Source organism: Drosophila eugracilis, unplaced genomic scaffold (assembly GCF_018153835.1).
Source record: "Drosophila eugracilis isolate 14026-0451.02 unplaced genomic scaffold, ASM1815383v1 contig_616, whole genome shotgun sequence".
NCBI lineage: Eukaryota > Metazoa > Arthropoda > Insecta > Diptera > Drosophilidae > Drosophila > Drosophila eugracilis.
In genome coordinates, this window is record NW_024573499.1 from 926307 (window position 1) to 951502 (window position 25196).

Genomic DNA, 25196 nt, shown 5'->3' on the forward strand with positions numbered 1-25196 from the left:
ACGGCGAAACCGTTAAATATGTTAATATATGAAAAGAAACCTCTTTTAATTTCCGGAAGTTCGGAAGTGTCTGTTGAGTGTATTTGGTGACCCTATAACATAATTGCTAGAAATACAAATAATTATTTATTGCATTCAGCGCTACACACACACGTTAAATTTACATTTAAAATCAATGATTTCATCGACTATCCATATTTGTTCTTACTTCTATTCCTTCGCCGAACCAGGTTATTGTAGACACGCTCGTCCAGCTGCACCTTAATCTGCTGCTTTTCATAAATTGACTTTATAGGGATATGCGGTATAATGGCCATCTTCATTATATATAATAGAGTGGAGGCCAAGGCCGTAGTGGGAATTAAAAGGAGCCAATACTCCAGTGCCAGGTAGGTCTCATCGCCCATTCCACATGACAAAAATAGCAACCTCACTAGGTGATGAATCAGGCACTCCAACGCACACCAAACCACAATTGCGGAGAACTCGATGATGGCCAGAGATCCGACCGTCTCAACCAAAAACTGAATTGCATACGGCAAGTGCATATAACGCTTTGGATACATTCTAATGTCGGTGGCCAAAAGTATGGGAGCTCCCACGAAGATCCAGCTGCCCAAATTCGGAGCAGGTGAACAGCTCTCAGCAGGTGGCTTAAACCATACTGCCAACCCGAGTATGAGGTGAATGAAACTGGCAGTGCAAACTGCTTCATAAGAGGCCATATTTTGCAAAAACAAATTTTGATATTTCTAAATACTATCTAAAAATGAAAAATAAACGCTTGCTTCGGAGATTTTTTAAATTTTACCTGAAAATGTAAGATTGCGTTAATGTCGCACTTTAATTTTAAAAATTTACATGCATTTTTATGTTACTATTTATGTAAACAAAATTTCATTTGCTTTCCTAACTTAGGGCTAATGGACAACTTCGAACGAATTAGGTAAGCACTCTAGTTAGCTTAGCGAAAGTCGTCTCAGGCATTCGAGCAAAGGCAGTTCTGGGCCATTCAGAGAGTCAAATTTTAGGTTTACAAAAATCGAGTATGCAGAAAAAGAAGAAAGGATCGGCTCTTTGTAAGCCAATCTATAAGTTCCAAAAAGTAGCCCGTTATACAAACAATGGCTATCTCAACTTTCTTACCGAGTACAAGAAACGTTTCTGCGGAATATCGCCCCAGAACATGGTACGTTATGCAGCTAGGCAGTGGAACCAGCTAACTCCCGAAGAAAAGGCACGTTTCGTAAGTAAAAAACATCCTTAAAATAAAATATATTATAAATTATCAACTTATTAGAGAGAGCTAATGGTTGACAAAAAGAGCGATTCTCTACCATCTGAAAGTCAGAAGAGTAGGAAGATAATCCCGGAGAAAATAAAACAGGATAAATCATGTCCCAAGCGCTCCACTTATGGTCGTCAGAAGGAATCTGAAAGGTCCTCGGTGAGACCCAAGAAGTCCAAGCCAAATATGAAGAAAAGTCCTGTAATATCTTCTCGCGACGCGAGTTCTTTGGGCTCTGCAGTGGCCTATATGCATTTCCTGCGAAAGTTTCAAAGAAAGCACTGCGACTTACCAGCCGCCGATCTGCTGAAAAAGGGCAACTCGACTTTGGTGCCGTCTGGAAGGACATCAGCGCCAACTATTCGAGAAGCCACTTTGGTGAGTCAGTCAGCATATTTTCTAAGTCATTAATATATTAATAATATCTTATAATATTTTAGGGTTGTGAGGACAGCATAACGAACATTACAGACATCAGCTAACTGGGTAAATTTTAAGTATGCGAGTTTTTTAGTTTGTTATTTTACTTTTGTAAGCCTAAGAAATAACAAAACTATTAAAATATTAACCGATATTAAAATGTTTGATTTCACTTAAAAAACCTTCAATCAGAATGTTCTATTCCGGAAATCGAAATCTTATTCATGAGAACGGAAGCCATTTTAGCCACGTTTTCACATCGACTGCACCTGTTCTTCTTTCATAGAAGTCTACTCTCGCTATTCTTTTAATAATTTATCATCCAAGTAAATCATATTTAACAGTGCAGAGTTAATATTAATAAATGTGATCATTTCTCAGAAAATTCCTTTCAATTTCAAATCACATCGATAAGCATTAGCGATCGTGCCGAAGAAGTGTGAAAATAGACTCCAATATACTGCCGCGGACATATCCCCTGGAGCGACTAGAAAGCTGCCGTGGCATTTGGTCAGCTGCTAAACTACGCAGAACATACGTACGTGTAAGTTTTCTAAACACGCAAAGGCAATTAAAATTTTTAAGCGACATACGAACCCCCACGAATTGCACGCAGTTAACAGGGAGCTGGACATCCCACAAAAAGATTGACTGCAGCAGCCCAATGCGGGAAAACAGGAAAGGTGCACCCGTTCGCCTAGCCGAAACGTGGTTACACTTGAGAGCGGACCTATTCGAAAGCTATTAAATATAGTTATCATTTAATTAACATTGCTATATATGTGTATAATATCTAATCAAATTCATTTTTCATTCAACAAATGGTTACCATACAACCCAAATATAATTATAATAAAACGTATGATAACTTTTATGCACTTTTAAAGGCAATAATTAAATTAAGTTGAAAATATACTTTTAGTTGATAAATATTAATACTCTCAAGTAATAATCATGCTTTTATGGTAATGTCTTATTGACTAATTAACAATAAGATAATAGGGCTATGAATTGAAATGGAAAAGGAAAATCTACTTCCTCTTTCATAGAGAGTCCTTTGGACTCACCTGTCTACCTTTTAAAGATACTGAAATATAAGGCACAAGTCACTCCCCCGCACTTCACATTAATGACAACACCTCGATCTAAATCAAACCCAATTCGATCAATATGGCCATGTACCCTTTTGGCCATTGTAGCCGGGTTGTACAACATATCGTATGCTTAATGCATAACTAATGAAGCAGCAGCTCCTACGTTTGTGGCACGACGCTCGCAGTCGCTTGTGGCTGTTATTGCACGGGCATTTTGTGCATTTGTGCATTTTGTGGCGAGGCTGTCACTAGGACATGCCACAATTGTTGGCCTTTAATACCAATGCTCTGCTCTGTGCGCTGTGCTCTGTGCCAGTGCACCAATGCAATGCAATGCAATGCAATCGAATTGAATCGAATGGCATGGAGTGTGGAGTGTGGAGCGGAGTGGCCACTGTACAAGTCTCTGCTCGTTTTGGCTGCAGAAATGTTTCGTGGTTCGCAAAGTGCCGCTGACGCCATCGAATTAGATTACAGAAACCGCTTTTGTACGAAAAGTTTGGCTAATTAGACTTTGGGTTCACTGAACTACAGCTGTGGTATTAATAAAAGGGTTTGATAATTTCCTAGTCATAAAGGAGGATTTGAGAAATGCGCTCTTCATTTGAGCTGCAGACTCATTTGCATGGGATCGGTATGGATCGCAGGAGCCTGGGAAGTGGCGGCGTAATTCGTTCTACGAGTATACTCCACCACCAACTGCCATACTCGGCTTGTCCGGACTCCGGAGTGAGCATGCGATGGTACTCATAATCTGCATTCGGAATCTAATTCAATTAAGCAATGTTAATGGCCTGGCTGCGGGACGGGTACAGCTGCGGTCAGAAAGGTAGTACAAGGCTAAGTGCACGGAAAGAAAAGGTTTACGTTTTAACTTATATACAAATGGTGTTTAGCTTTTGATCTTTTATGGAGCAGCTCATTCTGGTACAGAATGTAAAGTAATGAATGTAATCTTGAAATTTAATATTAATTCCAATTAATTCCTTTCTTTTTTTATATACCAAAAGTTAATGTGTTTACAAGCCTTGAATAAATTTGTTCATCATATAAAACCCACTTTTCTTACTATGTGAATGGGTACATAGGTGGGAAGCCACATAACGTGAGCATCCAGGAGATGAATTCCCCGTTCTCGCCGAGACCGGATTGGATTTCCACTATATAAATCTACCATCAGCTCCGTACTTTTCTTCTGACCGCAACTGTGCACACACATTCGCCCCTGCCATCTATATGATACATACTCGTATATATATATATATATATATTTCTTGGCCGGACCGAAACTGATCTGGGCAAAGTGATTGTTCAGTACGCCAGAGCAAGGCATCTTTTGGTTATTTGGTGCGCATTGGTCCCAAATCGAATTGTTGTTACTTTTAGTGGCTGCAGCAGGAATGCAGTATGCAGTTGTACTTTGTGGAGCAATTAAAGCGGCCGAGGAATGATTTAACAGCCCCTGGACGGTGAAGAGCCAGAGCGAAGCCAGCATGTGAGAGGCCAGAACAATGGCTTGCCTTTTGGCAGTAAAAGAAATTTAAAATTATAATCGCAATCATAATTTTTATGCCACTTATGAGTAGAGTAGTGCACTGGTAATTTGAAGCCACGAAAAAGCCAGTTTATTATTTGCCTTTATTAGTTCATTCGCATTTCGTGCTGATAACGTAATATTTTTGCTTTAAGCCAACAGGTTGCATATTTTTTTACTCGTTCAATGACATATATTTCTCAAAGAAGTTAACAAACCAGTGGGTTTTGAAAACGTATTCATAGTCTGGCCAACTATTCTCTTGTTGACTTTTTGCCTTTCAGAAGCTAAAAGTCAAATTTATAAATAACTTGACATAACCAAAGCTTATTTAAATTAAACGCAGATTTATTTAGCTTATATTGCACAACCTAAGTTTTTTATTTTTCTTACATAAGCTACCACAAATTCTGAAGAAGGTAAACTGATTTTAAAGTGCTCCGACCAGCAATTCGATCTAAAGAGGATGGCTGAAGCGAAACCTTACAGTTTTGGCTGACACATTTAATTTAACCTTTTCATATCCGGTATTCGCAGAGTATCAGAATATACTTCGCGTTTCACCGAAAATCATAAATTAATATGACTTGGCTATTATTTAAAGAAAATGAGCTCCGTCTGGCTTCATAACCGGGTGACTGAACTATACTTTTCTGACTAATTAAGTGTCAGCATAAATTAACTCAAAAAACACCTTTGTAACGTGTAAGAGCATAACTTTCCATGAGTTTGAAATACGATATTGTATTTAAAAGCCTGTAAAAATGATATATAATTTAATACTCTCGAAGCCTTTTGAAGTTTGAACTTGAAATAAGTAAAATGATCGGCCAACGAGTCAAATTATCTTTGGAAATGGGACATTCAAAATTGGAATTACAAAAGTGTTGACAAAGCCGGAAGACATGAGCAAAGCTAGCACACATTATGGTAATCCAAGACGTCAATAAATTTAGCAAGAAACTACCTTTTATAATAACGAAGAAAAGAACAAGAAACTGTTGGCTTAGCTTTAATTATTCCCAGCTCAGGGGGATTTAGCAAGACGGAGTCGGACTTAGAGTTACGAGCTTAGCTCGGTTGTTAAGAAACAGTAAAACCAGCTAATGATGTACATCTTGCTGAAAAGCTTGCACTTTCTCTTCAACTGAATTATGGAAAACATCACAACATCCCATGGGTTTTAGCACCACGAAGATACTGTGTTAATGGCCAAGTTAGCACATGTCTTAATCTGTTGAAGCTGCTTGAGATAAAGTTGGCACTGGAGAGACGATTTGTTAACTGATTTGTGCACTTTATAAGGCTGAAAGTGGCTCAAATCTCTAGCTCGTGTGAGCAGGAATATGAATAGCTATAATTAGGTGCTTTTGCTGGTCGTTTGGCATTTCAAAGAACTAGATTCAAAAACAATTATCATAATACATTGTTATTATTTAGCTAGATATATCTTTAGGTTAACCTTGGAATTACCTGAAATATATTAAATAGTAATAGTTTATAGCTTCCGGTGTGCAATGATAATATTTGCTTGGTGTGCGACTGCAGACACCTCCCAATGATGGTAATTTCATGAATAGTGGATAGGAGACAGTGGCTAGTGGATAGCAGAGCAACTGTCTCATTGTCCAGCACAATGGAAGCGGAATATGCATATGCGACTCTATGGCCGCCTGACAGGTACAAAAATGCTGTCTGCCCCTTTAGTGAACTTCATTCATGCACCGGATCGGTCGGATTGGATTGGATCGGCGGAGCGAGCGGGCTGGCAAAGTCCGGCCACAGATTGCTGCACAAAATCGCAGCAACATCACCTAAAACATTTTAATAAAAACTTTTACACGGCCCCAAACACACAGCGACTGCAGCTAAAAACAAAAGAGAGAAAAAAGCAAACCGAAACCCAAACCCAAACCGAAAAACTGGTTCCCCATAAAGCCAACTACTCCTATGGAAATGAAACATGGTGGTCTTTTATTTACCTTTGACTTAACAGACCGCTGTTAGCCGTTCAAGATTTCCAAGGAGCATACATATCTACATGCACCTGCAGATCGTGGATCGCAGTACCTGTGCTCCACGGGCGAAGCCTTTCGCACTCGAAAAATGGGTATACCTATGTGTGTGCGGTGTGTGTATGTATGGCCTGGTATCAGCTGGTAAACTAGTCCCCAAAACCAGTCTTACCGCAAAAGCGAATGCCAGCAAGCGACCATCGGACCGATTCCATACCGTTCCACCTTTGCTTTAGATGGTAGCGCCCACTTGTTGCCGAAACGAGAGGCAGGTAAACCAAAACGAAACAGTTCCGATCCGACCCTCGAGCCGTTACCACGTACTTTCGCGCAGTGTACTATGTGTTCAATCGCATTTTAGGTGGCTCCCGCGATACCGGTTTTCAAGCTGGTATGAATATGCCTAAGAGCTAATTTTTTAAGAGTTATCTCTCGAGAAAATGTGTAAGGTTCAGAATGGTCCGTTTATGGCGACGTGTGATGTGTGTGGACCCAAAGCGATTTGAAGTCTCGAGGCCCTAAAAGGGCATCGGAATTATCTTTATCTCTGTTTGATTTCCCCCAAAATCCTCTACCCCGGTGAATAAAAAACGAAATAATCCCTGTTTGAATAACAAAGAAACCTCGAATGGCAAACAAAGCCCCCATCTACGAAGCATCCATCATTAAAATCCGAAACAAAAAAAAAACGAAAAAATTGTACCTACACATCACCGAAAGCAAGACTTTCTCTTGCCAATTTTTGTTTACCCAAATCACAATGGTGTAAAAACAAACAGAAATTTCCCATCAATTTACCTTGCCCATCATCACTTAACTCGAAAAGAAGAAAGGGATAGAACTCTAATGTGGAATGTGAACGTGATCGCCGTATTAAATGCCAGTGTGTTTACGGGCTTGTAGAAACATACACCACGAATTTATTTTATCGAGCGGGATTTTTGCGGCATTTGCAAAGAAACAAGCGAAAAAAAACGAAAAAAACGTTTTCTGTCAGATCGCAAATGAGGTCACGTATGTCGAGATTTGTGTAAGAAAACTTATACAGTCTTGTTCACTGTACAGGCATACATAGATAGTCATCAACTTGCCATGCTACTTTTACTACATGCTACCAAGCTCAGACCCAAGCCGAAACTCCCACGCGCCGCTTTGTTGCTCACTTTTCGCGAAATATTAAGATTTATAATTAATCCAAGAGGACAACCTCGAAAACGAAAAAAAAGATATAATTAAAAATCAATCTAGTGTGGAAAACCTGAACGAAATGCCATTAAAACTCGCTCTCAAACCCGTCTTGTGGTCATCACTTTTGAAATATTGTCTCGATCTGCGTTGTCTGACAAAGCAGCATTAATAATAAATTTAGTATTACAACATATAGTGTCGCGAGTGTGTTTTAATTTGATTTCACCTTATTTCATATGCAGCGTACGGGTGGCAAGGAAATACACACTTTTACATTGCACTTTCGAGATGTAATTGAGGATTAAGAACTACTTCGTTCACTGTGGATACTTAGCACAAATACTTTGAGCTATTGCATTACTTAAACTATAGAATAAAAGGTAAGTTTATCACTAATTTGTACAGTTTTTTAGATACAGAAAAAAGTATTAAGCTTCGAGCTTCGAAGATTAATCTTCATTTGCCTAAATGCCTCGAAGCAGATTATAAAGAAGAAACATAATCGTCTAACAGTTCTTTTCAGCGGAAAGGCAGTTCGATTAATTTTATTGTCACCAAAAACTTTGCAGTTCAATGCCTTGTTTTGGCATCTTAATTTATAGTTTCAAAATAAACATAATTTTTTTGCGACTTAAAGATTTCGTAAACTAAAAACATTGGCTTATTAACCGAAGACCATTTAAGCCATTTAAAAATTATTTCCCTTACTCAGCAGTTGCTCATGTTTTAGTTTGACGTTCTCACAAAGAGTCAAATCATTAGAATTAATCATCAAGAAAAATGATTCCCAGTTAATTGGCTCTAAGATACTTGTTGAGTTCATTCGAACGATTAGAATTTAAAAAGCATTTCAAGTCATTAAACTTTCAAATAGCTTTTGACTCAAATTATTGGAAGATTGTGGTCCGGAATACACTTATAGATTATCCACACGTATAGCAGTCATATAAATAATATTGCCTGAAATTTGTCACATGGCCATGGCTACCCTTTTGTAGTTTTAAGCTCCTCAGATTGAGATGGTTTATATGCTGATAAAAGACCATATTTTATTGTCCGTCGGCATTATGAAACATCTCACGGATCACAATGAAGAACCATATGCATATAGGCAGCATACACTTTGTATGGTGGAGAGCGCGTCCTCCTGTCCAATAAAATTAAAATACAATAAAACACTCCAGGAATTAGCATAACAATCAATGTTGGGCCTGACAGAACGATGGCGGATGATTGGTGGCCAGGTGAACCGGGTGAGCCAGGTGAACCAGGGTATCGAGGGATTCGGCCGCCCCAAACTGGCGTTCCTTTCTTGTTTACTTAAGATTTGTGTGGCAACCATCGTTCGCATTCCAACAGATTTCAGATTTAAGTTCGGTACGTATTGTACCACATTCAAAACTAGAAAATGTTGGCAAAAACAGCATCAATAAGCAACAGGTTTCCCGTATATCGAATCTGCACCCAGCATTCAGGCATTCAGGCACTCAGCCACTCAGCCACACAGGCATTCAAAGCACAGCGATACCTCGGCTTTCGTTTATTTTGCAAACCAGTTTGGCACATTCGGCTTTTTCTATAAGTTTCCGGTTGAACATAATCAGCAACTGACTTTCTGTGGCCACCGCCGAACTCCTCCAAGCTCCTCTATCCTCCTTCTCCTCCTCCTCCTCCTGCCCCGTGGCTTCACTTCATAGCGACTTTTGTTTGAACGGTTATTGGCGGGGGAAATGGTATTTTGTACGTTCAGTGAAAGCGGAGGACTTGCAGCGCTTTTCGCGATTTTCCCGATTTTCACAAATAGAAACAGGAACGCCGCGGCGAAACATTTAAGCCCCATATCAATACAAAATGTGATATCTCGCACTTTGGTTACGCAACGGACGATCGTTGCTTTTATGATTTCGGAGATAATTTCAGCAGCAGTCAGCAGTTGCGTTTCGAGACACGTTTGATTCAATTCCAGATTGCAGCACACATTAGCAAAATTAAATAAATCGTTAAAAATAACAGATATTTTGATTGGTTTACCGAGTTTTGTGTGGAGTAATTGCTAAGATTGAATAATATTGGGCAATCGTTGGAAACTAGTAGTAATTTGATCAAGATTTTGGATAAAGCGTTTTGAGTTAGGTTTCTTCTATAAAGTTTAAGAAGCAGCAACCACTTAAGAAAACCATTTTTGGGTAATGACTTCCTCAACCAACATTGCGGATGAGTAATTTGCATACGAACTACCTTTCCTTGTAAGATATAAATATAAAAATTCATTATTTATTTAAGACTTGAGATCTAAATACCCTGTAAACCAGTCCAGCTATTCACCTGATGATCTAGTTTGTTGGTGAATTTATTGCAGACATAAAAATTTAAATAAAACTGCAATATATGTGTTATAATAATCATAGAAAAGTGCTCATTCATTAGAACATATACTTTATTTCTTCATTTTACGATATTCGGCTAACTAGCCCAACTAAGCCCAACTAACACCTTACTCCATCTAATGAACTCAGCCAAATAAAAGGCGAAGAAAAAGCCAGAAACCTGAAGATTAGCTTCGATCTGTTTCATTAAACAAACGATCCAAGTAACGGATACGATAGAATGGCTCCTGGTGCCAACGAGTCTTGGTTGGAGATAGAGATAGAGATGGAGATGGAGATTGAGATGGAGCAGAAAGCAGCAGCGGATGTGCGCCGAGGTGCGGGGATAGAGCAAGAACTTAGGGATAGAAGCCGCAAAGAGGTGGCTGTGGAGAACATTGCCAGCTCCTAACTGTATCCCAGCCGCAGCCACAAAAGTTGATCGGCCAGTCAAGTTGGCCATTTAGGCGCTCGATGAGATGAGGTGGGCAAAATGCGCAAACTGTGCACCTGATCGCGAGGTTCGTTGTCTGATCTGGCTGGCTGTTTGGTTGTCTATTGCCTGGCATGGCTTCCCACTTTATTAGCCAATTTATGATCCTACCGTTATGAACTTCTCTCTGTCAATATTTTCGTAGAGCACTTGGCTTGTGATGAGTTCGAACGGAACTATAAAACCAATTTTCAATTTAGCCACCAATTTCAACACCGAGTTGCTACATATTTATTATTGCTAACAAATAGCCAGCCTCGGATCTTCGCATCTTAGATTTCCACATGTCCATATAGGCAAATATATGTAGCTATGTATATGGGACTTGAAGAGAGGAACAGAATGGCTAAGACAACGCCAAGTTTGTTAAATTGTTTATTGCATATTGATATCACACCATTTAAGGCACGAGAAGCCGTCTTTGCATACAAAAGCGGCGCATGCAGAAGACATTTCGAGCGCGACTCGGGTTTCCAGAGCCCAGATGTGTGGGCCTGGTCGCGTAGGTTAAGAAATAATATTTAAATCAGACTGCGGCTAAAACATACACATATCTCATATCTCATACAACAAATATTTGTTTACCTTTATTTGCAGAGAAATGGCTGCGAGGTACCTCACTGCCCAGCAGGGACTGGGCTTTTTTGGCCTTTTAATCCTGCTCTGCTCGGCGGTTTTGGGCAAGTCGCAAATGTGCGAAGTGGAAACCGGTCAAACGAATATTATTCTCGACATCGAGGAAAGCCGAGAGTCATGTAAGTATCTGCTAAACGGATTATATAGAAATGTACTCGCGCTAGGTTATCGACTAACTAACTGAGCAATTTAAGTGTTTAAAATGGTTTTAAACAGGAAATATGAGTTTCTTAAACTACTTCAACGCCAAATCTATTACGTGGAGGCTGAAACATGAATGGCTATATGCTTTTTAGACAAAACGCTCCGCATCCAACCTCGACTTCAAGATCATAGACTAAAAGCACGAAAGGTGCAACACCATAATTATAATTTTAAACGTGTTCATGCACATGGGCAGCCCATCACATCACATCAAAGAATGAAAGGCACGTCAGTCCGGGGAAATGAAATCAACTTCGCGGATACATTGTATAATTTACATCTTGCTACGATGCACTTCTTTGGGCTGAAACTGGCCAGCTAATTGGTTTGTTTTGGCTCTGCCATTAGGTAATTTCAAAACATAATCAAGTCTGAGGTCGCAGAAGTCTGTAGTTCCCATAAAAAATCACTTATACGACATGTGTGTCATGAAAATGTACGTGATAAAAATGTGAATGCGTCTTCTTCAAGACCATAATAACGCATTCAATTTAAATGGGTTTTTACTTCAAAAATCATAAAAAATTAAATATTTAACTGCCTTTGGGATGCATATTTAAATATTATGCCTCGTTGTGTAATCTCTGATCTCGCATTTGCAGGCGCTTACGAGGAAATAACAAGAGCACGCGAGTTTTAAAGACTTTCATGTGCATATATGATGCATCTACGATAGGTGTATACATATATATGTATATATACATGTGTACACATCGCAAGTGATCGCTGCAACTTGACCCCAAATGCAAAGAGAAAGGCTGCTGTCTGCAGTTTTCTCGGTTTTCTCAGTTTTCGCGTTTCCCTCCCGATATGTTTGCCGGTTTCTTGATGCTTGTACCAATAACCTAGCTTTATTTATTGGACTTCAACTTTTACTATATTATTTATGCGTTTCTTGCAGTCATCGGACAGCCAACCACTCCGCCAGAGCTTCCAATTTTCGGCGATCCGGAGACGGAGATCGCTTTGAATTTGGTCTTTCCGAAAGGCCAGCCGATCTTTCAATTAAACGGCAAGAAACTCCAACTGCTGCAGCCTCTGGACCGAGATGAGGAGAACCTCAGTCACATTGTCTTTCAGGTACATTAGTCGGAGCCCTATTACCCCGCAAAGCAAAGCATTTATGAAAATATGTCTTTTCGAATCGTTTCAGGTCTCCTGCACCACCAGGTCCACGAACAAGAAGCGCACCATTCCCATTATTGTTCGGGTGTCGGACATAAATGACAATGCGCCGCGTTTCATGAACACGCCCTACGAGGTTACCGTTCCCGAGGTAAGTAAATACCAAATACCAAATAGACATTTTCCAGCGTCCGCACGATCAGCTTTTCGACGCCCCAAAGTTTGCCCGCATTTCTCGCTGTAGTTCCACCGGCTCCGGTTCCTCTGATTCCTCAGAGCCGGGTGCCAAACGGACTATCACGCTGGAAATGGTCACACATGCACTGGGAGAAACGCGATCTATATCAAGTTATAGTACCTGAAAGATAACATCTAAGATTATTATAGGGCTTTTTGGGGAACTAAGTTATTCTCCAGTTCAGTTTAGAGATATGATGTTTCATAAGGTAGTTAAGGGTTGCACTTCTTAAGATAAGAGCACAGAACTTGATTTTTTCCCAGTGCAAGAGTCAGGTGAATGTGCATAGTCTTCCCGACGCGACAGCAGCAACTACATACTGAACACTAATGAAGTGGTAGTGAACATGTTTTCAGCGCTTCAGCAACACAATAGCATGTCGAGCGAATCGGGTCCCCGGTATCCATAGTAACCATAAGAATCCGAGGAGAGGATCTGAGCAAAAGCATTGCCTGCCGGCTTTTAATCACGTATTTAGACTAATAACGTTCAATTATAGAACTGTTGACATATTAGAAAGCAGCGTCAGCGTCAGCAAAAAGCATAAGACAAAGCGGAAACGTGCTCTGTAGAGAACCGTAAATAAGAACCCCTATAAAATGCATTACCAGGCAAAGAGTTCGCCAAGCTGAGTGAAACCTTGCTAAAATCGCACCTGCGTCTTTACATAATGGGAGAAACCTCACATAATGAGCCGCACACTTAGAGAGATATGAAACCTGTAGAATAATCATGTTCGCAAGAACGTTTGCCAATCGTTAGGAAAGACATTATAACTGCCTGCCAATACGGTTGATAGGCGATCAACTTAATTAATGTATTAGCTTCTGAATAGATCTCTTACTGAAAAGCACTTTCTTCAGACAATGATTGGCAATTTAAGATTGCAATTAAAATGTTGCCACTTGAGACTCAGGCGGATATCTTTCGATCTGCTAGGACCTTGAGAGGCACTCTCCTCGGATAGATAGTAAATAAAATTGCAAGGCAATACAATAATGGTTCATTGGAATTTGCAATCAGGACGTTTACCCATACGAAATTTATTTAACAATGTGAAGCCTTAAAGTTTAGGAAGCCTGGTGGAGAATAAACAAAAGCCCAGCCTGCCTGCGTCATCGTCTCTTCGCAGGAAAAAAGTGTATATAGTGCATTGTAAATTCGAGATCCAGGTCCCTTTATATGGCGTTCTGCCAGTCAAACTGGAATATAATTGGTATGCACTTGCCAGCTTAGGCGAACACTCCCAAGGGACCCCAGAGCCGATGTCCAGCCAGGGAAGACAAGACAACAGAATCGCATTTCATTGCCGCTCGCTCTATCAAGTAATTACAAGAACAGCGATAAATTATACCTCCACAGGGCTACCGAAACAATATGCTATCTTCTACACAATCAATACACAAAAACCTGGGCCTGGGAATTGGTTAGGCTCTAAGATAGCCATGTTATTGCATGCCCGAAAATTATGAAAAGCGAAAAAAGATGACCTAAGCTTGCATGCCATTTAGCTGAAACCGAAAAACAGAAAAACCGAAAACAAATCGCAAAGTTCAGCAGATGAACAATGTCTTATGAACGCGCACAGCTCAGCTGCAATTCTGGGTACTGGGTACTGGGTACTGTGGCTGGGGATGTGGATGCTAAATTACCAACTGAAGAGCACACAAACTGCAGACTCTCCAACTCCAACAGCAGCTCCAACTCCATGCAAGTAGCAAACTTGCTCCTTAACATCGGTTTAAGAGGCTGTAACCGTTATATAACAGCCCAGCAGGCTTTTGGAGCCCCGCACCCGACCACTTGACTCTAAAAAACAATGCGAATAAAATAATGATCTCGGAGTTTCCGTTGGCTCCCAGTTGGGTTCCATGGGAAATGCTAGAAATTTAGCACAAGAAGAAAACATATTTCATGCCATCTTCTTGCTGAACTAGAAATGGAAACAATTTACTAAGCAGGCAGGAAACACTTTCGGTTCTCTGGCTAAAAACCCACTCTAAAGACCCCCGCTGCTTCCCATGTCGAATTAACTGACATTTCAATGGATTATAATGGTTATGATATTCTCTTGCAGAGCACACCGGTGGGAACCACTATATTTCGAAACATTCAGGCCCTCGATAAGGACGCAGGTGTCAATGGGCTGGTCGAGTATTTCATAGCCGAGGGAAGTCCCAATTCCACCGATATCGAGAAATATAGTGCAGATGGGTATGGAACCTTTGCCATATCGTTTCCTCACCAGGGTCAAGTAAGTTTCTCATAACTTTCTTTGGTAAGATATGTGATGTATTCTCTTCCCTTCTCTTAACTAGGTTACTGTTGCCAAGACTTTGGACTTTGAAAAGATACAAACATATTATCTTACTATTGTGGCTTCGGTAAGTGATAAATTAAATTATTACAAAGGGTTAATTAAACTGTCTACTTGGCCACTGCAACAATTAAAGGTTGAGCCGAAAAGGCCTCAATTAAGTGCTTACTTTTACCGGCTTTTTGGCCGACGGCATTTTATTAAGTTTCAGTTCCTTTCTCTTGGAAATGGGTTAGAAAATATATATCCATAGATATTGGTAGTGCAGCTACTGATCTAACATAAGTATATATTACTTACCAAGTTAACTTATTATTTTAACTTTCAGGATCGGGCACGCAATACCGCAGATCGCCTGTCATCGACCACAACTTTGACAGTGAATATAGCCGACTCGAACGACCTGGATCCTTCGTTCATATACAGCGGATGTGTTTCGCTTGATGGCGCCTGCATAAATCCGGAGTACTCAGCATCCGTGCCGGCTGGATCCTTGCTGGGAGTACTTACAGTTCTGCCAGAAAGGATTCAGGCAGTGGATCTGGATACCATCAACTCCCCGATTCGCTACAGCTTTGCCAGTGGAATGCCCGGCAACTACGCTGACTACTTCCAGATTGATGAGAACACGGGGGTGCTGAAGCAAACGAAAGCTATAGATACTTCGACTGCGAAAAAGTATGACATCATAGTGAAAGCAGAAGAGGTCTCCCCGGGTCCACAGCGATTCACAACGGCCAAGCTGGCTATTTCTGTTAAGCCAGTGGATGCCAATCCCCCAGTAATATCATCATCTCAGACCGAGGGCTACGTAGATGAGAACTCGCCAATAGGAACAAGGGTCTTGGACTCGACAGGTAACCCTATATCGTTCAAAACCACAGATGCCGACCTGAGTGACACCGATCCGAAGCCAGACTATATATACGAGCTGACCACGCCGTCGTTCAATGTGACAGGCGATGGCATCTTGATTGTCAACGAGGATAACCTCGACCGCGACCCTCCTGCGCCAGGACGTTTCAAGTTTCAAGTGGTGGCCAGGGAACCGCGAACCAATGCGGCCAGTGCTCCCCTGAGTCTCACGGTCCACCTACGAGATGTGAACGACAATGCCCCCAAGCTGGCCATGGTGCCACCGATCTCCATAACAGCCGGGGATCAGAGCGAAAGTCGGCTGGTCACCCAGGTCATAGCCACCGACAACGACGAGGGGCCGAATGCCGTGGTGACCTACTCCATTTACCACGTCTCCAACAACGGCATCCAGAAGTTCACCATCAACGAGACGACGGGTGAGATCAGGACCCAAGGACGTTTGCTGGCGGGTGAGCAGTATAGCATTACGGTGCAGGCCACCGATATCGGAGGACTCTCCTCCCAGGCTATAGTCGAGGTGAGTGTGACCCCGGGACCGAACACGAAGCCACCACGTTTCCAGAAGCCCATCTACGAGGTCCAGGTCAGCGAAGGAGCAGAAATCAACTCCACTGTCACGGTAGTTCATGCCGAGGATCCGGAAAACGATGCTGTTACCTACTCCATAATATCGGGCAACGATCTGCGCCAGTTTGCTGTGGGTCAGGAGAGTGGAGTAATCATAGTCATACGGAAACTAGATCGTGAGAGTTTGACCCGCTACCAGCTGATCCTTAAAGCGGAGGACACTGGAGGTCTCTCCAGCAGTGCCACTGTCAATATCAAGGTGACGGATATCAATGACAAGAACCCGGAGTTTGATGCCTCTACGTTACCCTATGTCTTCCAAGTAGAGGAAGGCAAATCGCAGGCATCCGTTGGAGTGGTTCATGCCACCGATGCCGATGAGGGTATCAATGCTGAGATCACCTACTCCATTCCGACTGATATACCCTTCACTATAAATGCTACTTCCGGAGAGATTCTTACAGCTAAGGAGCTGGACTATGAGCAGTTGAATGAGTACAAGTTTGTGGTTACCGCCAAGGATGGTGCGCCGGATGCTCGACTGGGAACAGCTAGTGTTACAGTAATGGTTCTCGATCTTCCGGATGAGGTTCCCAAATTCAGCGATTCCCGCATCGATGTGCATATTCCGGAGAACGAAGAAAACTTCCTAGTGGCCACTGTGCAAGCTTTTGATCCGGATTCGATGCCGGAAATCACTTACGTTCTGCGTAAGGGTAATGCGGAACTCTTTAAGGTTTCAGACAAAACCGGAGAAGTCAGGACCGTCAAGGGACTGGATTATGAAGGCCAGAAGCAGCACCAGCTGACCATTGGAACTATCGAGAATGATGGCGATGGGCCAGGAGATACGGTTCACCTGGTGGTGGATGTCGAAGATCGCAACGATTTACCGCCGAGGTTTATCACCGTACCCGATCCCGTGACCGTAAACGATGACCAGAGCATAGGTACCATCATTGCCACTCTTCCAGCAATTGATGGCGATGGCACTTCTCCCGGAAATGTGGTACGCTATGAGATAGTTGGGCGTGGCAAGGCTCCCAAGTACTTCCAAGTAGATCCGGACACCGGAGCAGTTCGCATACGAGATGAATTGCAGAAAGAAGAGGATACGGAGTACCAGGTGGACATACGAGCTTATGACTTGGGGGAACCCCAGCTGAGCTCAGTGGCTCCCCTGCGAGTCGATGTACATCATCTTTTGTCCAACGGTAATAACGAAATTAAATTGGACAATAAATTGGAAAGTGGAATGGTTATGAGCAGTGAAAGTATAGGCTTGGCCTTCAGTGATGATAGCTACACCACCAGTGTGCCGGAGTCAATGGAAACAAATAGCACCCTCAAACTCATTCAAATAGTGAATTCAAAGACATCAACTGATGGACCACCTGCCTTCAAGTGTGAAATTGTCCATGGAAACGAGGAGGGAGTTTTTAATTTGAGCTCTGCCGATCATGGTTGCAACTTGCTGCTCATCCAACCACTGGACTATGAAAACAAGACCTCGTACAGCCTCAAGTTGCGACTGACATCGCATCGTTACTTCGTCAACCCACTGAAAGATACTACCAATGTGGAGATAATAGTTCAGGATGAGAACGACAATGCACCGGAGTTTGAGTTCAATAGGCTGCGTGGCCAACAAGACACTTTCTACACGGTGGTAACCGAGGAAATGGATGTTGACACAACCATTTTGCAGGTGCGTGCCACAGATCGTGATTCGGGTAAATTTGGAACCGTTCGATACGCTCTCTTCGACGATGATGAGAACCGGGTTGATATGGTAAGAGATCTAGTTTATCCACCCGTTTATGGTTTTATTACCTTATAATTAATATTTTCAGCCCACGAGTTTCTTCATGATGTCCGAAGATACTGGAGTCTTGCGCACTGCACGGCACTTTAAAAATGAGAACGACTTTCCGCTGACATTTTTGGTCGAAGCCCGTGATAGCGATGCCCAGGAGCAGGGATCTCATCGCACGAGGGCCCGGATAGTTGTCAATAAACTGGCGGATATAAATCGTATGGCTCTATCCTTCCCGAATGCAGCACCCAGCGACCTTCGCAACTACTACACGGAGTTAGAGGAGCTGCTGGACAAGAAGACCGGACTGGTTAGCGGCATTGAGCGAATGAGCAGTCAAAAGTATCTGGCCAAGAACGGATCTGTGATCGAGAACCCAGCTGCAACGGATATATGGTTCTATCTGATCGATCCCAAGACAGAACAGCTGTTGAGTCGCAAGGACAGCATTGTGGAGACGACTTTACTAGAACCAGCTGCGCGATCGGAACTGAATATCGCATTACCCAAAGCCACAGCCGAAAGTATCTCATTTCCACTTGAGAGAAAAGAACAGGTTCATAAGGTGGGTTATTTTTTGTATAATCTTCTTCATTGGGATCTATCTATAATATTGTCTATCTATGTTCGCCTCTGCAGGTCAAAGCCGCCGTAGCCATTGATAACGAGGTCTTCCCCTTCACTCTCATCGCCATATCACTTGTAATACTCATTCTAGGAACAATCGGCATCATTTACATCTGCATTTCTTGGTCAAAGTAAGTAAAAGCACACCTTGTATGTACTTATGTTGAAATATATATCTTTTTCAGATATAAAAACTTCAAGCAAAGGATGCGCCAGTACTCCTCCACTAATCCAACCCGGTACGATCCCGTGATCGTTAACCAGCAGGCCTCAAATGCCAGCGAAACCATAGCTAACATGAAGGAGTACGAAACACAGATGCTTGCGATGGCAGTGCCTCCGGATGTGGACGACGATCTGCAGCTGGACTTCAGTGCCAAGAACCATGCCTTCTCGCTGGACAATGTCAGCTATATAACGCACAAGGAGAACACCAACGGAGGTGGACAGTCCAGTCCGTCTCACTCGGATGCCACGACAGCCACGATTGCCACACTGCGCCGGCACAAGAATCTCAACAATGCCAACATGAACAACAATCTGGCCATTAACAACAGGCAGAACACCTTCAACCGAACTCTGGAGATGAATACCCGCAACAATGCCAACCCACTGGGATCTCCTGCAAACGGAGCCCTTTCCGGCACCCTGACTTTGGGCCGCATAAAACACCAAAATAGTAATCATTACCAGAACGGGGCCTACAATATAGATCCGACTGGCCCCAACAACATGGCAAATGCCAAAAATAATGCCTACAGTACGATGGGAAGGCGGGGGAATACCTTCTGCGACGTGGGGTTGCTCAACGGCAATGGCGAACTGATGAATGCCACATTGGGTCGAAATGGCCAGCTTAACAATCGACTTTACGGTGGAGAGGTGCCCATAACAAACCCGCTGTTTCAAAGGTATATATTCAAACACATCTGAAGTTATAGGTCTTAAATAATAATACTCATAATTCTTACAGATCCAATTCTGATCACAACCACCTAAGCAGCACAAACGAGAACGTTTCCTTCGGCAAGAGGGACTACGGCCAAATAGGCTTCTCATATCTGAATGATTTGGACAGATCGGAGGTAGAGACTACGACGGAACTGTAGGGAAATGATTGAGAAGAACTGGTTTCAACATATAGCAGACTTTGTTAATATATTTAGCTGCCAATTTATATTTTTAATAGTGCATTTTAACAACGAGAGCGGTTGCCATCAAAATATGATCATAGCATATGCAATCTGTAAATATTTGAGTAGAAATACTGAACGGAGGAACTGATAACTGATATATTTAACTGTGCTTTAAGATCAAATAATTACAGTCATTAATTTTAAGCAAACAGAGTGCATATTTTGTATTTTTAAGAAACTACAAAAGCTGGCATTTTCTGTAGGAAATGTAAATTGTTAAATGTATGTGCATATACATGCATAGAAATGAACAAATATTAAGTTGTATAAATTATGAAAAGCCAATAAGTGTAAATAAATATATACGAAAACCAACGCTCCGCTTTGATTAACTTAAAAGTGAATATTTATTAAATGGTCCTTTTACCCGAGATAAACAAAAAATTCAACAGCTGCTTACAAAACAAATTGGCTGAGATTTGTGTCTATGTTTTCCGTTTAATATGTAATAATTAATGATTGCAACAGTAAATATATAGTCTACGGTGGCTTAAGAAGTAGTATTAGTTGGCTTTTGTATGGACCCTATCAATTTAACTTCGTCCTTGTTGTCTTCGTCATGAGCTGTGGTGACGTTGAGAACTTGACTCGTGTTCAGATTTTCTGTGGGCTCCTTTTTTTCCTTTTTTATAATCGTACTCACGCTCGCAGACTGGATCTCATCTTCCTCGGTCTCGGACTCGCATTTCTGTGGAGTAAATTATTTATCAACAATGAGAAGGAGTGGTACACTTAGCTAGTATTTGGATTATGGTTAGGATTGTGGGTTATTACATCACTAAGTAATGGAACTAGTTCATTAGGGCGTCAAACCAGGGCATTTGCTCAATGCCCTCTAGCATTCGCAACACTTCGTTAATATTGCTTTCCGAATCGTCGATATTAAAGTTAAGTTCGTTACTGTCTTGCACAGATGATTCATCTAAATCTAAGTGGCCATCGATAAAATTGTCTTGAGTCAGAGTTTCAACAGGATCAACTGAATAGCTTGAAACTCCTTCGATTTCTTCCTGGAGACCTAAGTCTAAGTTTCCAATGTCCACAGTGTGATCGTTAATGGCTAAGCCGAGGTCACTTTCCATGTCTAGGAACATGGTGCAGTCACCGTCGAGAGAGTTTGCCAGTTCATCGGCTGTTTCGAGGTCAAACTCGAATATACCACTTGCTAAATCCAAAAGATCATCACCCTCCGTCTGCGATATAACCGGAGGGTCTTCTTCAACAAAATTATCGACACCACGGCCTGCTGCGAAAATACTTTCTACCGGCGGAGTTTTCGGAAGTTCATAAAACTGGGGGATGAGAGGTCGGCAATTTATTCAGGGTCGATCACAATAGGCTTAATAAACAGTACTAGCACTTATATACATGTGTTTCGTGTTTGTTTCTCAGTAGATATACTTAGCTCTACTACAAATAGTCTAAATACTAGTTAAGCAGTATTTGTTCTTGAACTGTTAAACTGTTTTACAGTTTATTTACTGTAGTTTCGGCAGTTATGTGCAACACAACTTATGGCAATGAGTGAAGAGGCAGTTGGAATATTTAAGTGGTTACGTGTGGTGGTTATGGCGTGGGTTAGGTTTAGTTTTTGATCAACGCACCTTTTGTATATACTGCCGCTTAGCCGGCGCGACGGTCAGATGCAGAACGCAATTCGAGTCTTCAAGAATGCTAGCCACCGGTTCCTGACAGACCACCCCACTCCGTTCCACGCCGCAGGCACGAAACAGAACCTGGCGCTTGTCCTCCAGGATGTGCTTGCGGCAGTGTTTGCAGCAGGGTAGTGTTCGTTCACCACACTTTACGCCACCCTCAGTGAAAACGCACTTTGGGTTACTAGATGATTTTGATGCATACAGAGTGTCCCGGGCGCGCTTCTCCTTTAGTTTCTTGTACAGCACTGCCTCCATGCCCTGGCGACGATGGTAGCTATTCAGAGCCTTTAGCTGTTCGTACAGCTTCCGCTCGTGCGGCGTGTCCTTTAGCTGATCATGGATGCTACCTGAAAGTAAGGTATTAGATGCCTATTCGGAATAAGTTTTAAGACCGTGAAAAACATACAATATATCTCTCGCTCTCGGCGTATGTCGTGCAAATATTTGCGACGCCGTTGCTTCAGGACATTCTGCAAATGTGAAAGCTGCTCACGATAAAGACCCTGAAGCTTTATTAGCTTGGTCTCGGCAATCCTTACTGCCTCGGCACGGGTGAAAACGCCAGCGTGTCTAGGTAAAAGAAGTGAAGTTAGATAATACCTTTAAATGTTTAAACTCCTATCCGTCTACACATCATATGTTCAATCCCTGTAAAATCTTACTTTAAGGGATCGTCATCTTCGGAATCTATGCTTTCATAGTCCGATTCGTAGAACTCTATGTCCTGAGCGGTATTCTTTAGACAAGGCGGATCCTCATCGTTGCTGGAACTATCAGAAGCATAATCCAGAATGCGACGTCGCTTGCGCGAGCTCTCCACAACATGTCTTATGGAGTTGCGATGATCCTGGGGGACTTTAAGAAAAAGAAATGTTAGCCTACAAGTTAATGTAACCTGCTACTATTGTGCTTACCAAATGGAATAACGTGCGGCGAGACCACATCAATTTCATCGTCATCTGGTTCAGCTTTGGGGACCTCTGGCTTTATGTCCTCCACGTTGATGTGCGATGAGAGACCGTGGAGCAGGGTCTCGTTAGTCTCCACACGACTGCGAATGCGACCAACATTCAGGTGGGTCTTCTGCAGCTGCGTCTGGCGATTGTGCTCAAAGCAGAGGGTAGTCAGGATTTGCTCTTTCTTGTTGTCAAATTTAGCCACCGCGTTAATGCACTTTCTGCCGTTCGAATAGACGTGCGAGCATTGGCGGTAGTTGGATCGAGGATCGCGCAGGATGTGCCGGATGCAGTATTCATAGCCTTCGATCCGCATAAGACTGCATTCGTAAGTAGGATTCGCGCAGTACTTGATCTTGGTCAACTCGCTGTGGATCTGCTCCCGTAGCTGCTGCTCCTTGTCCGGCGTACAGGGTGTGCCGGTGAAGCGGGCGCATTGGCGCAATTGGTTTGGCGAAAAGCTGGACATTTTTTCTATTTATTCCAATTCGGAATTTCGTTTTTTTTTTAGGTGCGAAACAAAAAATGCGAATGAAAAATGCTTGTAAAGACAGTGTGACCAAAACACATAAAATAAAAAATATTTGTCTCGTGTTTTAGGCCATTGGTTTGGAAATCTGCTAGCTAGTCAGCATGGATCCAAGCCACTTTAATAAAAAGAAAACGAAAAAAATAATCATCTAGACCGTTGCTCCATTTTTTTAAGGAAAAGTATTAATATTTGTCTTCTTAAAAACATGTTAATCTGAACACAAGTATTACTTAAAAAATGTAAAAGATTAAGCTGTCCAAAAATAATACGAAAGAATTATAAAGCGATACCAATTGAATAATAACAATTGAGTAACGCACCTGTATCAAAAAGCTGTGTACATTTTGTAACTATTTCTTGACAAAATGAAGAAATTTATTTTAAAATTGAAAGTACCCACCTATGTCGGGAGACTTTTTAAGAAAATTGTATATAATTAAATGGGAAATCGCCTATAATTGCTCTGGTTTCAAAAATTGATTAACATTATTCCCAATTAGAAATCCAAAAAATCCACCGTACAGTAATTGCATAAATCTTAATGTTGTTAAAAGTATAATCGTACTTAAGTGTAAATTATCATATTGCCCGCCTTATCCACCTACAAATACAATCTGTATTAATCGTCAGTTTGTTAGTTGTCCACCACGTTCATGTCTAGAAGCAGCTTCTTGGTTTGCAGATCGATGAGCCGACGCTTGGCTCTGGCTAACTCGGCCATCTCGTTGTAGTATATCGTTTCTGCCTTAAGTTTTTCGTCCAGCTGGGTGGTGGACTCTGCCAGCGATGCAGTGTCCGCCGGAATCAGGTTCTGCATATCCGTTGGCTCGGGCTCCTCGCACCTGTCTATAACCACGGAATCCGAGTTGTCCACCACGTACTCATAGAAGGGTTCCTGAAGCGAAATCGAAGTGACCTTAAACCAGAGATCGAAAGTATATAGATAGTAGGGGGGTAAATAACCCGAGAGCAAACCTCTTCGTCGAGGTGATCCGCCACCTTCTCGATGATGCTGTCCACATCATCAAAGTTGACTTTCTCCAGGGGATCAGCCGCCTGCCGTCGCTCAATGCTGCTGAAAGTCTCCTTTTTAGGTGTCATCAGATGCTGATGCGAGTGATTAAGAGTCTTGGCAAGGTTGTTATGACGCCTAACGATGTGGCGCATCAGGTTAGAGGACGAGTGCTTAGATGAGAGGGTCTTCCCGCAGTGCATGCACTTGGCCATGAACTCGGAGATGCGGATGAAGTGGGCCCACAGCTTATTATTCTTCCCGATCACTTTGTTACGCATCTCCTCCTGGTTATGCCGATCCATCTGATCCTGCTCTCGTTTCACTCCCATTATTCCGCGCACTGCCGACTTCGTTTCGCCTTCTCCCTCGGCGAGCTCCATACTGAGATCCTCGGAAGCGGAGGCCTCCAACTCGTCCTTGAGCTCCGCCAGCATCTTTCCCTCCTCGCCGGCGAAAATCGTGCGGGCCAAGAGCTTGTGGTTCCGGATCAAGTGGCGCGTCAAATTGGAGGACGTGTGTTTGGAGGACAATGTTTTGTCGCAGTGCTTGCACTGTACTATGTACTCGGTCAGGCGGTGAAAATGCGCTAGAGCCTTGAAGTTTTTCCCAACCATAGTTAGCAATCCCGGCGCTGAAGTTTCGCCAGCCCCTGGCCAATTTGTTTGGAATGCTATTGTCGGGTTTATTTATCAAATTGCAATTATTTTCGGTGCAAAAGTTAAGTGTGGCCGTTTGCAAGAAGCCATGGGTTAACAGTTTCCCTTAATTGTTTTATCAACAGTTTTTAAAATGATTAAGGTATTACTTCTTCTATAAAAAATTTGATATTTTTAAAATTCAGATTGATATTGTCTAGGGTAATTTGTGGATAGCTATGTTTATTTAAAAAGTAATTATACTGTGATCAATTCAAAAATTTCAATTATGTTTATATTAGATACATTCGGCAGCCCTGGTTTTAACAACGCCAATGCTTAAACAGTTTAAAATTATTTCATGTAATCAAAATATTAATAAAAATTCAACTTTTAA

General features: G+C 42.1%; 5 protein-coding genes across 7 annotated transcripts; 2 read left to right on the plus strand and 3 right to left on the minus strand.

Moving 5' to 3' along the window:
* Positions 1-21: 21 nt before the first annotated feature.
* LOC108111316 lies at positions 22-739 on the minus strand. The gene is made up of 2 exons (XM_017220710.2): positions 165-739; positions 22-106 (listed from the first exon to the last, which is right to left on the minus strand). The coding sequence occupies exon 1, from the start codon at positions 723-725 to the stop codon at positions 189-191; it is 537 nt and encodes a 178-aa protein (XP_017076199.2). The 5' UTR covers positions 726-739; the 3' UTR covers positions 22-106; positions 165-188.
* Positions 740-957: 218 nt separating this feature from the next.
* LOC108111313 (protamine-like protein 99C) lies at positions 958-1862 on the plus strand. Its single transcript, XM_017220708.2, has 3 exons — positions 958-1246; positions 1301-1666; positions 1729-1862. The coding sequence occupies exons 1-3, from the start codon at positions 1049-1051 to the stop codon at positions 1768-1770; spliced, it is 606 nt and encodes a 201-aa protein (XP_017076197.2). The 5' UTR covers positions 958-1048; the 3' UTR covers positions 1771-1862.
* Positions 1863-6638: 4776 nt separating this feature from the next.
* On the plus strand, positions 6639-20318 carry LOC108111400 (cadherin-99C). Its single transcript, XM_017220835.2, has 12 exons — positions 6639-6742; positions 7782-7919; positions 10996-11153; positions 12140-12318; positions 12392-12514; positions 14679-14855; positions 14920-14985; positions 15247-18156; positions 18218-18745; positions 18820-18938; positions 18993-19718; positions 19781-20318. Exons 3-12 carry the CDS (start codon positions 11000-11002, stop codon positions 19914-19916), a joined length of 5118 nt encoding a protein of 1705 aa, XP_017076324.2. The 5' UTR covers positions 6639-6742; positions 7782-7919; positions 10996-10999; the 3' UTR covers positions 19917-20318.
* Positions 20319-20421: 103 nt separating this feature from the next.
* On the minus strand, positions 20422-23171 carry LOC108111401 (KAT8 regulatory NSL complex subunit 2). Of its 2 annotated transcripts, XM_017220838.2 has the most exons (6): positions 22576-23171; positions 22324-22516; positions 22068-22231; positions 21608-22008; positions 20778-21295; positions 20575-20691 (listed from the first exon to the last, which is right to left on the minus strand). In XM_017220838.2, the coding sequence occupies exons 1-5, from the start codon at positions 23084-23086 to the stop codon at positions 20795-20797; spliced, it is 1770 nt and encodes a 589-aa protein (XP_017076327.1). In that variant the 5' UTR covers positions 23087-23171; the 3' UTR covers positions 20575-20691; positions 20778-20794. The 2 variants fall into 2 exon arrangements, with proteins under 2 accessions (XP_017076326.2, XP_017076327.1); XM_017220837.2 differs by lacking the exon at positions 20778-21295 and having other exon boundaries at positions 20422-20691.
* A 516-nt stretch (positions 23172-23687) lies between these two features.
* LOC108111283 lies at positions 23688-24916 on the minus strand. 2 transcript variants are annotated; one of them, XM_017220671.2, is made up of 2 exons: positions 24125-24916; positions 23688-24065 (listed from the first exon to the last, which is right to left on the minus strand). In XM_017220671.2, exons 1-2 carry the CDS (start codon positions 24776-24778, stop codon positions 23784-23786), a joined length of 936 nt encoding a protein of 311 aa, XP_017076160.1. In that variant the 5' UTR covers positions 24779-24916; the 3' UTR covers positions 23688-23783. The 2 variants fall into 2 exon arrangements, with proteins under 2 accessions (XP_017076160.1, XP_017076161.1); XM_017220672.2 differs by having other exon boundaries at positions 23688-24044; positions 24125-24915.
* Positions 24917-25196: the final 280 nt, after the last annotated feature.